Source organism: Ornithorhynchus anatinus, chromosome 2, assembly GCF_004115215.2.
Source record: "Ornithorhynchus anatinus isolate Pmale09 chromosome 2, mOrnAna1.pri.v4, whole genome shotgun sequence".
NCBI classification, from domain to species: Eukaryota; Metazoa; Chordata; class Mammalia; order Monotremata; family Ornithorhynchidae; genus Ornithorhynchus; species Ornithorhynchus anatinus.
In genome coordinates this window covers 77779192-77792256 of record NC_041729.1, presented here as the reverse complement: position 1 = coordinate 77792256, position 13065 = coordinate 77779192, and the positions used below count along the sequence as shown (strand labels likewise).

General features: G+C 44.6%; 1 protein-coding gene across 4 annotated transcripts in view; it reads left to right on the top strand.

Annotated features, from left to right (window-relative positions):
- Positions 1-13065, top strand: part of PCMT1 (protein-L-isoaspartate (D-aspartate) O-methyltransferase) — a 39215-nt gene that overhangs the window by 4682 nt on the left and 21468 nt on the right. For all 4 annotated transcript variants that reach the window (XM_007660243.2, XM_007660238.3, XM_039911151.1 and 1 more), the window contains exons 2-4: positions 5501-5605; positions 9503-9534; positions 9858-9962. In XM_007660243.2, coding sequence (XP_007658433.1) covers positions 5501-5605; positions 9503-9534; positions 9858-9962 — 242 coding nt within the window. The remainder of the gene's footprint in view (positions 1-5500; positions 5606-9502; positions 9535-9857; positions 9963-13065) is intronic.

Below are 13065 nucleotides of genomic sequence, written 5' to 3'. Positions count from 1 at the left end.
CCTCCTTCTGCCCTTCGTTTCCCCTCGCGAATATGGTTTCTGTGGTCTACGGTCAAATTCTATAGACTCTTTAGACCACGCTTTGGGAGCACCGTAATAGAATATCAGTTAGATAACCCGAATGCCCTCAGTTGCTTTGCTATCCAAGCAGCTCACGGCACCTGCCTTTCAGAATTTTTCCTTTTATTTTAAGGCTTATTGCATCAAATCAAATTAGCCGGGACTGTTTGAGCAAAAAACCCAAATATTCAAATTTCGAACCTAAAATTCCTTTGCCATGGCTCTCGGATTTTGTTTCTGGTACTACTCTTCCAATGGACCGCAAGAGTGCCCACTTAAAAGGGGCATTTTGTCTCTACATTCCATTACTTTTATCACGCGTATTCAAATGCAAAATGTAGCCACTTAATCAAATACCAAGGGATTGTTTTCTGAAATTCTGGCATAAATCTGCGAAGGTAACCAGACAACCTTTTGCTCATTTCGAAGGGAGTCATTTCTGATTTGTCTAGTTGTTTATCGAGTTCCGGGGACCTTTATTCCCAGCCCCAGAGCTCCTCGGTAGAATATTGCCAACGTTTCCGTGCAGTATGCGCTTTGCCTTAGAAACTGCTTGTGATGCTTTAGGGATCGGTCGGTTCGACGATTAAGTCAGTGGTACAAAGGAAAGAAGCCACCCCCAATACACCAGGTTTTTTGGTGAATAAAGAACACACAATTTTAAAGCATTCACTAAGTGAAATCACGTGTGAATGCCGTGTTTTGGAAGCGCCTTAGGGGTAATCATTATGCCACGCCACCTTTTGGGTTACTTTTAGGATTTTTACCTCTGCCTTCTCTTAGTTTCTGACAGTTTGGGGCCAAAGGGCCAACTAGACTGGATAGATGGTACTTATTCAGAGCCTGCCGGGTGCAGAACGCTGTATTAAGGCCTTGGGAGAGTACAGTACAAACAGAATTGGTAGGCCTTTTCGCTGCCCACAACAGGTTTGCAGTCTAAAAGACTGGTCAACACAGTCAATTAGTGGTATTTATTGAGAGAGACCTACTTCAGTGCCAAGGGCTGTTAGCAGCCCTTGGGAGAATACAGTAGGGGTAAAAGGCCCGTCCCCTGCCCTCAAGGAGCTCACAATCTCAGGTGGAATTCTCTCCGGAAAACCAAAAAGAGACCAGCCCTGCCTATTTATTGGTTCTGCAATATTGAAAAGACAAATCCCTCTTTGTAAGGTTCCGCTTATGGTACACAAGGAGAAGATATCGAACTAACTTTCAAAGAAATGGAAAAATCCAGTCGCTTCAAAATAGGGAACTACATTCCTGAATTATGAATGAAGAAAGAAAAAGGCTCATGGTGAAGGGGATCTAGGATCCTCTAGTAATCGGTGGTATTTATCGGGCAGCAGAGAAGCAGCAAGGCGTAGGGGAGAGAGAGCACAGGCCTGGAAGTCAGAAGGTCACGGATTCTGATCCCGCCTCCGCCACTTGCCTGCAGTGTGACTTTGGGCAAGTCACTTCATTTCTCTGGGCCTCAGTTACTTCATCTATAAAATGGGGATTGAGACAGTGAGCCCCACATGGGACGGGGCTGTGTCCAACCTGATTTGCTTGTATCCACCCCAGCGCTCAGTACAGTGCCTGACACATTGTAAGTGCTTAACAGATACCATCATTATTATTGTTAAGCACTTCTTCTCGTCAGAAAAGTATACCCAGTGCTTAGAAGAGTATTGTGAGCCCCCTCGAGGGTCAGGAGCCATGTCAAGTGCCCACCTGTGCATTCTCTCCCAACATTTTGTGCAGTGCTCTGCACACAGTAAGCACAAAGTCATTACTATTACTACTGTTACTTCTACAATCTGTCGCTACTTCTGTAGAATTTATAAGCAAGGAGGTGATCTTGATCCTCGGATAGCTGCATGAACTCTCCTGGAACGAAGGTTTTTTGTAAATGGTATTTTTTTAAGTGCTTACTATGCGGCAGGCACTGTTCTAAGCACTGGTGTACATACAAGGTAATCGGGTTGGACACAGTCGATGTCCCACATCGGACTCACAGTCGCAGTCCCCAGTTTTACAGATGAGGTAACCGAGGCAAAGGGGATCAGAGTGACTTGCCCAAGGTCACACAGCAGACAAGTAGCGCAGCCAAATTAGAACCCCACATCCTTCCGACTCTCAGGCCCGTGCTCTTCTGTCCGCTGGGCCGTGTTGCTTCCCTACTCGCTGAAGGAAGACCCTGTCGACTTACACATCACCATTTGAGTAGAAGGGCTTTGTAGAGGGCTATATAATTTAGTCCCGTTCCACCTATATTTATGCTTTAATATTTGTGGTGTTTAGGTGCTTACTCTGTGCCAAGCATTACATTGAGTGTGGAGTAGGTGAGATAATCAGGTTGGACAGAGGTCCTGTCCCTCACAGAGGGCTGACAGGTATTTTTATCTCCACTTTAGAGATGAGGAGCCTGAGGCACAAAGGAGTCAAGTGACTTGTCCAGAGTTCACAGCAAGCAAGAGACAGAGCGGGATTAGAACCCAGATCTCCTGACTCCCAGGCCCGTGCCCTTTCCACTAGTCCGCACCGCTTCTATATTTGAGAGTGCAGCGAGGGTTCTAGAAGTGGGAGTCAGAATAGGTTGCACACCGGCAAACTAGGTCTTTGGGAGCACTGTACTCGTCCGCTCAACTGTATATATTTTCGTTACCCTATTTATTTTGTTAATGAATTGTACATCGCCTTGATTCTATTTAGTTGCCATTGTTTTTCGAGATGTTCTTCCCCTCGACTCTATTTATTGCCATTGTTCTCGTCTGTCCGTCTCCCCCGATTAGACTGTAAGCCCGTCAAACGGCAGGGACTGTCTCTATCTGTTGCGGACTTGTTCATCCCAAGCGCTTAGTACAGTGCTCTGCACATAGTAAGCGCTCAATAAATACTATTGAATAAATACTATTGAATGAATACAGTGACACAATAGACGCGATCCCTGTCTCTGAGGAATTCTCAATCTAATGCGGAGTTGCACTCCGTGTAGGGTACGTCTGGTTATCGAGATGGAAGGACTCAGGATAACGGAGACCCACAAGTGTCCATAGATGTGGTCTCAGCCACAGTAGCAAGTTTACGGTAAAAACTGCAAGGGGGAAAAGCAGTAACCAATTAATTGATCAAGGCTCTACCGATCCTCGCCCGGACCTCCTGCTTAGCACAGTCCTGGGGCAGTTTGTAGCCAAAGGGACGCATCTGACCATAGGAAAGGGCAAAACCTAACTGCAGTTCAGGGAAGGGGAAGGGGAGGACTCACAGAAACCACCCAGAGTCCCCATTGCTTCTGCATTTCATCCCAGAGTACACCCACCGGCCAGAGAAGCCGCGTGGCTCAGTGGAAAGAGCCCGGTCTGGGGAGTCAGGTCATGGGTTCTAACCCCGGCTCCACCGCTTGTCAGCCGTGTGACTTTGGGCAAGTCACTTCCCTGGGCCTCAGTGACCTCACCTGTAAAATGGGGGTTAAAACTGTGAGCCCCACGTGGGACAACCTGATGACCTTGTGTATCCCCCCTAGAACACTTCTTTGCACATAGTAAGCGCTTAACAAATGCCATCGTTATTATCCCCGAGAGTCGAGTCCAGGGCGACCACCTCATCTAGCGGTGGGGTGTCCCATCGTCAGCCCCAACACGAGTCTACGGGAGCCTGATCAACCTTGACCAGATCTCTGAGCGCCGAGTCGTGGTAGCTTCTGCTCTGTTGGCTACCGAGGAGGGCCCCCCACCCCTTCCCCGTTTTTGAGGAATTCAGAAACTGCAGGAGTAGAACTTTTACGCCCCCCCCCCCCCCCCCCCCCCCCGGCAGGCTGTTTAGCTGTCCTGGGGGACCCCGTGCCTCCGTGTCCCTTGTGAGGTTCTGAAATGGCGGCCTCTCTAAAATGGAGTCAGAAGTGTCAGGCCAACACACGGCGAGACAGGCGGCCCCAAATGGCGTATGTACAGAACGAACAACATTTGACGTCTCAAAACGTTTCAGTTCCTTAACTACTTCGGAGATATCGTGAAGATGTATAGAATGGCGGTGTCGTTACCAGTAATAATGGTTTCAAAATTATCATTCCTACTCAGTCTTCTTTTCTCTCCTCAAATGAAAATATATCGAGACAAGGTACTTAGTCATCCAATATTCACTGATGAGGCAGATACCTTTTGAGTACTGAATTTCTAGAACGATGCAAAGAGTAACGGTATTTTATTCCCCTCCCTTAATTTTGAGTAAATAATCATTCATAACCAAGGAAAATGCTTTTATATTTTGGGAAGGCTTGCTCCTCGTTAATCAATTAATGGTACGTAGTGCTTAGTGTGTGCAGAGCATATGAGAGAAAAATGCAGTTCAGCGAGGGAGAGAGAGACGTTATAATACATTACAGGTAGAGGAAACGGCAGCCTCTATCAAGCAGTCAGTGGCATTTATTGAACGCTTGCTGTGTGCCAAGAACACTACTTGGTGCTTGAGAGAACAGTACAGTGGAGTTGGAAGGCATGTTCCCTACCCCCAAGTAGTGTCCAAGCAAGAGTGGGGAGAGAGATGTTAAGTTACTGGTAGGGGAATAAGAGGGTATAAGGATATGTACGTAAATGCGGGGGGGCTGGAGGTGGGGAGAGCGTCAAGTGCTCAAGGGGCACATAGTACATAGACCACATAGAAAGGAGAGCCAATCGGAGATATAAGGGACTAGTCAGGGAAGGCATCTCGGTGGAGGAATTTAAGGACGTAAGACACTGAGACCAGTGTTCTTTAAGGTGTTTCTTAGTTACTGAGGGAGCGAGAAAAGGGGTTGATTGTAGTTTTGTGAATTGCGATGATCAGAGTCCCTGTTGGAAAGTACGTATTTTGGAAAAATGCATGTTTGTACTCAATAGTTTTGAATTTTGAAATGTAACTACCTTTCAGACATCTTTTATTTCCAACAAGGTTTGATTTTCCCGAAGTTGTACAGTTAGTGCCGGAACCAGGATTAGAATTAGAACTTTATGGAACTAGGCTTGACCCTAGGTATCCTGCTCTAGTTACTATATTCAAAACTGGCAGAATCTTCTGAGCGAAGGATGAGAGTTTGTTACTGTTTTTGCAGATCGACTAAAGCATAAATGTCCCAGGAGAAGGTTTTAGTGGAAATCTTTTCAAAGGGGGGAAAAGGCATATAGCAGCCAAAAAAAAATAAATCCTTGTTTAATCAAATGGACTGAAAAGTTTTAAGTCATTCAAAAACTTCATTGATTTTGGCAGAATAACTGTACAAGTAAGGTGACCTTTAACTTCTCAAATTTGGAAAGGTAAGATTTTATTGTGGGCAGCGTTTCCCAGGACACAATTTGGGGAATCTTTCTCTCTCGCCCCCCACCCTCCCCCCCCACATCAAAAAAAAAGTCCAAACTGCGTATAAAAATGTACATCATTTTCCTGAGTAAACCTTTATTTTAAACATTCTGTACCTTATTTATTTTAGAAAATGGAATAATCAAATCAGATAAAGTATTTGAAGTAATGCTGGCCACAGACCGCTGCCACTATGCAAAGTGTAATCCTTACATGGACTCTCCACAATCAATAGGTAAGATCTGCTTTATTTTTAAAAATTAATTCTTCACACATTCACCCCTACTTAAAGTCTACTACCGGTTAACGAAGGGCTCCATAGGCATTTTGGGCTCGTTCTACTCTTCTGTTTGAATTTCACACCTGATTTTATGTACCAAGCAAAAGCGTTTAAAGAAATATTGTGTATTAGCTACATTTTTCTCTCCCAGTGTAAGTATGTTTATGAAAGTTTTATATTTCCTTTTTAAAACTGAGAATACAGACCTCCTTCCATTTACATGTCTCTTCTATGAATTTAGACTTAGACGAATATATTTGATGCCACAAGTTCACGGTACATAGAGGTAGTTAAGAGTTTTGTGAGTTTAGCTGCATCTTGGGATTGGCTCAGTTCTGCTTAGGTTTCCGGTGCCTCAATAGAGCTGCATCTGTTAGAAGTCTGCTCAGCCACAGCTCAGGACAACTTGGGAGGACTTGACGCGTGCTTTGAGAGTCTCAAGAGATACCTATCTCTCTGAGCAGCAGATTGTGTTGCTTAGGCGACACACCCAAACCCCTTTCCTATCAGGCTAGCGCCGAGCCTACCAATTCCCACAGCTTTCATCTTCCCAGGGTGCTTCCCCCTCCCCTCCCCTTCCCTCTCTCTGACAGTTCTTCTCGGAATGGATCTATCTTCTTCAGGCTGCTGTTCTGCCACACTGGCCCTTCCCTTGGCTGGCGCTCTCCACCTTCTGGGACTGAACCGAGGCCGGATAGGAGCGGGTATCAATCAGGCAGTCGTTTTGAGCTCTTCCTCTGCGCAGAGCGCTGAACTGAGTGCTTGGGAGAGGACAGTATAGCAGGATTGGTAGACACAGTTGGTAGAATTGGGTGGTTCCCTGTCCACAAGGAGTTTATAATCTAGAGGGTGCGAGTAGGCGGTGGTGGACGTGTGAGAAGCTCAGATAAGAACTTCCGAGTCTCTTTCTTGCACCTTCGACTCTTCTGCGGCGAGCTGTTCTCCCCACATCCCACTCTAGGTTCCGCTCCCTGATAACGCAGCAGCGGATGGCGGGAACCACTGGGCCCCAAGGGGCCTGAGCCGTGGAAGCGGCAAAAAATAAGCTAGTTCCGAGAAGAGGCATTGAAGAAAGGGAATGGCACCGGGTAGATGTGGGGATGAGTTGGGTAATGCAGCCAGGGGAGCCAAGAAAGCTGAAGGTCATGGGAACTGGGGATCAGGGTTAATTCCCTTGCACATTTGCAGACGAGGACACCTAAGCATTACTTCAAGAGGACGTGATTTAGGTCAAGCTGACGGGGAACTAACCTATTCAAGTTAGCGTGGTCATGAGTAACTGCCGCAGCACTGTGCATGGTTTCTTTTTTCCTTAATGTGATTATCTTTTAAAAAAAAAAAATCTGTTATTGGTGATGCTTTCTTCTCAGAACCATTTCTATACTGCAAAACTACTCCACCGCCATCCTAAATCATTTCATCAACATGCCCTGAATTGGTAGGCTTTCACATGTATTTGCCCAGACCTTGCTTTGCTTCAGATTGCCTTTTTTTTTCTGACCTTATTTTCATTTGTAGTGTGAACAGAAATCCCTGCTTGAATATTTGACCCTTTGGGGATATGGACGCTCATTTTAAACAGGAGAGTCAGGAATAGTTTCCTATCAAATCTTTGGCCAAAGAAGTATAGTGAGAGCATTACCAATCCTCCTCCTCTTTGCTTCCCTTGCTTGGTCTTTTGCGTGTTTTTTTTCTTTTTAGAAAATTCCTTACCTGCTTCCTTCTCTGAAGCAGGTTTTTGCTGAACTGCTGAGCCTTGGCAGTGGGCGCCTTTGAGGCTTAGAAGTGCCACAGGATTCTGTTCATCAACTGCCATACTGTCTCCTTTTGAAGCACTGTAAAAGCCAGCAGAGAAGATCCTGGGGGACCTTCTGAACCCCGAAGGCACCTGCTACCACAGCTCAGTGAAAACTGCTTCAGAGGAGGGAGCAGGTAAAAAAAAAAAAAAATCATGGAGGATGCAACACCCCAAAAATGAAGGGTGAAGTCCAGAGAGTATTGGAAGCAGGGAAGGCACATGGAATCGGACGTGGTTTTTGAGGATTGCTTCATGTATAATGTTGCTCAAATGGATTTGGCTGAAGTTGAAAGTACCATCTTACCAGCCAAGTGTATTATTTAGGGTATAAAATAGTTTGGATATAAGAAGACCTCCATGGAATTCAACTTGGCCAGAGAATAAGGACTTTAGAAGTTTTGTAAGAAACGTTCCTGTTGGGGCCCAGTTATCTCTGGCAGGATTCAGCACCTTTAGACGCCGCAGTAACTCTTCCAGGCCACAAGAATAATATTTATTACTTCGAAGTAGGAACCTAATGAATGTCATCCTTGTGGCTTAAAAGCGTTGGCCAGTTTGCGGGTTCCATGGGACCCGAGCCTGTGGAAAAGATTCCAGTTATTTGTATGCGCAGATGGATATATGTATATGTGTAATCATTCAGTCGTATTTATTGAGCACTTCCTGGGTGCAGAGCACTGTACTAAGTGCTTGGGAAAGTACAGTACAACAATAAACAGTGACATTCCCTGCCCACGGTGAGCGTACAGTCCAGAGGAGAGAACAAAGACATCAAGTAAATAAAATGACAGAGAGGTGCATGAGTGCTTTGGGGTTGGGAGCGGGGAAGAGCCAAGGGAGCAACTCAGGGCGACTCAGAAGGGAGTGGGAGATGAGGAAAAGTGGGGCTTAGTCTGGTAAGGCCTATTCTATCTCTTCTCTCTATCACAAGCATACGTGGAAAAGGGGAGAGGAGTCAGGAGGTCTTTCATTCTTTAAGATGCCACTGACAGACTAGTTTACCTGTTTGTTTAATGGACTTGAACAGACTAGCTCCTCTGTGTCCCCCCTGCAGACTAAGCACAAAGAGGAAGAAACTAAAGGGAAACAAGGGGAACATTTAAAGTACATGTTACTTTCTACTGCCCCTCTCCACTGGGGTCATGTTGTCAGCTGCACGTGCTTCTTTTAAATATTGACCTTGACCTTGCTGCAGCCAGAATATAAAAAGTTTAGGGGTTCGGGTGGGGTAGCTCATGAATTTTTCAGCGCCTTGTCAGGCTTGGGGGTGGGCAAACTTGGGAGAGGCCAGATGGTTTTGAAGCCCAGTATTTGGCCCAAGAGGACTCACTCCCACAGAACTCAACTTCTAGAAAGCAGCCTCGGAATAGGAAGAATTGGGTGACTATTTGTAATTTTGAGGCGGAGGAGGGAAGAAGGAAAAGCATTTCCTCAATTTTCAAAAACCCTGAAAAGTAGAATTCCGCAGATGCCTACATTTTGACGTTGCTTTCGGTTGTTGCTGAGGCTGAACCTGGCTGAAGTCCAGTGTTTAGCCCAATACCTTTTTTGTTTGTTTGTTTTGTCTCTGAGAACCGCATGATCATTCTCACGGTCCTCGAGGATGGCATGAGGAGCCGAGCGCGGCAAGAGAGCTACAGTTCCCGGCCAGGTGTCTTCATTCCTACTTGGTGGAAACTTGCCCGTTTCAGATCCATGTGATCTGGACCCATGGGCTTCTGTGAAATCTCAGGACCGAGTTCATGCATTGTCCCGTCTGGGCACGTCATCATCATTACTAAATTGTGTGCATTTCAGAATAGATTCTGTAGAATTTATAGACCTAATAAGGGGTGTAAGATTTAGTAGATTCTTGGTTTTAGAAATGGAGTGTATCGGTATTTTAGAAACCTAACTCCTGTGGGGCAAAATTATAACCTGAAAAGTACAAAATAGAACCAGCTCTTTCTCTTATGAATACTGTTTTACAAAAGTTGTGAAATAAATTCTACCGACTTCCCTTCTTTTCCCCCCACGGCTGAACGTACAGTAGTATTTTTCTTTTTGTTTTATAGGTTTTCAAGCAACAATCAGTGCTCCACACATGGTAAGTATTTTATCTTGAAAGTGTAGGTGCAAAGATGAATTTATTAAAAATGTTTTGTATAAACTAGCTTTTTTCATGTATGTTCTCTGAATTGGATTATAGCTAGTACATCAAATAGGAAATGTTTGGGGCTGAGATTATGTTGTTCTATGAAGCAGTGAATTTTAATTTTTGTATTAAGCAGTATAAAAGTGTTCATAAATGGGATCGAGTATAGGTCTTAGAGAAGAGAACACTTAAACTGGTGAGGAAAGTCAGCAGACACTGAGTAAAATCAGACGCAGATAGTACTACTGAACCTGTGTTTTGTCTTCTTTTGTCAGCATGCCTATGCTCTAGAACTTCTATTTGAACAATTGCACGAAGGAGCCAAAGCTCTTGATGTGGGATCTGGAAGCGGAATCCTCACCGCCTGCTTTTCACGCATGGTAGGAATTAGCTTTCTCTGTCTTGAAACTATAAGAGTCTCTGGTGTGAAGTGATCAGGTACACATATTTTCCATAGTATTTGTGAAGATGATCTATATATGGCTTCTTCCACTAAATCATTTAAGTTAAAACGTATTATGGTTCAATTTTGATCCCTGTATGGCATCTGAAATTTTTTAATGGTACTGAATGACATTGCTTTTGTAGAAAAAAGCCGATGGAACACAAGAGGCTTTGTGACCTAATGGAAAGAGTACAGGATTTGGGAATCAAGAGACAGGAGCTCTAGCTTTGGCTCCACCACTTCTGTCAGTCAGTCAGTTGTATTTATTGAGCGCTTACGGTGTGCAGAGCTCTGTAAAGCGCTTAGAAGAGCACGACACAATATATCAGACACATTCCCTGCCCACAACAAGCTTCCAGTCTAGAGGGGGAGATGGGCATTAAAAAAAATAAATAAAATTACAGATATGCATAAAAGTGCTGTGGGGCTGGGAGGGGGGGATGAATAAAGGGAGCAAGTGAAGGTGACGCAGAAGGGAGTGGGAGAAGAAAGGAGAACTTAGTCAGGGAAAGCTTCTTGGAGGAGATGTACCTTCACCTGAGGCTCATAGAAGTTAAATGACTTGCCTAAGGCCACACAGCAGACAAGTGGCGGAGCCAGGATTAGAACCCATGTCCTTTGACTCCCAAGCCCGTGCTCTTTCCACTAAACCGTGCTGCCGTATATCTCCTTGATTCTATTTGTCTTGATGATATCTTGTTTTGTTCTGTTTTGCTTTGCTGTCTCCCCCGTTTAGACTGTGAGCCCGTCATTGGGCAGGGATTGTCTCTATCTGTTGCCCAATTGTACATTCCGAGCGCTTAGTACAGTGCTCTGCACATAGTAAGCGCTCAATAAATATGAATGGATGAATGAATGAATGAAGGCTTAGAAGCGGGGCTGGGGGCTGAGAGGAGTAATGGTCTGTCGGATCTGAAGAGGGGAGGTCCTTCCAGGCCAGAGGCAGGACGAGGGCGAGTGATCCACGGCTTTCCTGTTGTGTGGTCTCGGTCAAGTTTCTTAACCTCTCATTGGTAGAATGGGGGATCAGGTACCTGTGTTCCCTTCCTCTTAGACTGTGAGCCCCAGGGGGTTGTGGACAGGGACTGGATCTGATCTGATTATCTTGGCCCAGAGTAAGTGCTCAGGAAGTACCATCATCATTGTCGTTGTGACTTCAAAGGGACAAAACTTGGATTGGTTGGGTTCCTCGGGTGGGTTTAATAGTGGGTCTGCCAAGTCACTGGCTTTCCTGCCTCTTTTCGATTCACACCTGCACATACCCATTCATTCCCCATTCCCTTTTTGTTGTTTTCTAGATATGTAAGTGGACCTGGGTCCTGCCCAGAACATTCCTCCACCCCTCTTAGACCTCCCTGAAAGCACCACGTATTAGTATCGAGAGTGCAACCTAGGGAAAGGCCAACATCGAAATGGTTGTGATGGGCAAATGCCCTGGAAGACTTCAATCTCACTACTTATGTTCCCAGCGGGCTGAGCCTAGCCTAACTGGGGCAGCGATCTTCTGTGTTTTTGGCATAGGAGTGGAGAGGCTGGCCCCGGGCCCATTTTAGGTGGAGGATTGGGTAGACCAAGGACTTGCAGTCCTGTAAGAGGATAAGTCCAGGTGTCCAGGGCACCCCGAATTGGATTGAGCTCAATTGCCTCCAGCCTTTGACTCCAGGGAACTGCAGAGATGGATCCTCAGGCTTTTGGGGCCCCTAGTTTGGATATACATCTCTAGAACTTGACCAGGTGGATTAGGCGTGCTCTTTAAGATATTCTTTGCTTTTTTTGGGCGTGACTTTGTTTTGTTCATTTTAATTCATTCAGTCATATTTATTGAGCGCTTACTCTGTGCAGAGCACTGTACTGAGCGCTTAGAAAGTACAATTCGGCAACAGAGACAATCCCTACTCAACAGCGGGTTGGATTAATGACATTCAGTTCCCACTGAAATCAAGATGGTACCCTCTCGTTTATGTGTTTATTCAGTAATCAGAATTGCTTCTATTTATCATTCATAATTGTGAAAGCCTTTCAAGGCTGTAGTTTCACTGAACCGGTATAACAACAATAACATCATTTTAAAATCACTACGTTATTTAATTGGCAAAGCACCATCTCTGGTTCATTAGGCACTTTTTGCCATCATATTGAATTTTGAATATGTTAGATATTAAACATCAGTGGACATAAGGAGACTCATGTTGAATTGTTCAAGAAGTGGGCAAAAATTGTTGCAGCAATGCAGAGTAATTTGCTTTCACTTCAGCTTTGACTTAATTTAGAGTAACTTAAGGCGAAGCGGTGACTGCAACTACTGGCCATTGTATAACGCCTACAGGCCAATAAATTGAATCAAATTACACAAATTTAGTGGGGACTCCTGTCCACCTCTCCAGGAATAATCCCCGATCAGTTCTCTCAGATACTTTACTTGCTGAGGCCCATCCTCAGTTCACCATAATGTTGTCTACAAATGTATATGGGGGAAGGAAATATCCCAACACTTAAAGGAGGAGATTCTATCAGTTTTATTTTGTTTTTTGCATTTTGATGAGGAAAATTGTTCCCCCCCTCCTTTAATTCTTATAATAGTTTGGGTTTTGGGTTTTTTTTTTTGGTCAGTGCTACTTGATAACTGCAGTACTTCATACTGCTTTTCTTTTCCATTTTGTTCTTGAAATTTTCCAAACTATTTTTTCGACTAAGGGTAACATGAGGGGCAGATGTTCCAGTGTAAATCTCTCCACTGTGATTTGTTCCTGTGTGTTTGGTCCTGAACGATACTGGTTATTGGTCAGCTGTCCTGGGACTCTTTTTCTTTCATTTGTTGATGTTGATTTTTCTTCCTTACTTCAGTTTATTATTTCTCCCTTTCCGCTTGTCATGCCCTTCCTGTTTTGCACATAATGTACGATATTGTTTATTTGTTCAAGTACTTAAGAATAGATTGGAATTGTATAATATGCTCTGTGTCTTAATTTAATTTACATAGTGGCTCTTCTCTGACAAGCCCTTGCTTTGCACACTCATGGGCAGGTATTTATGAAAAT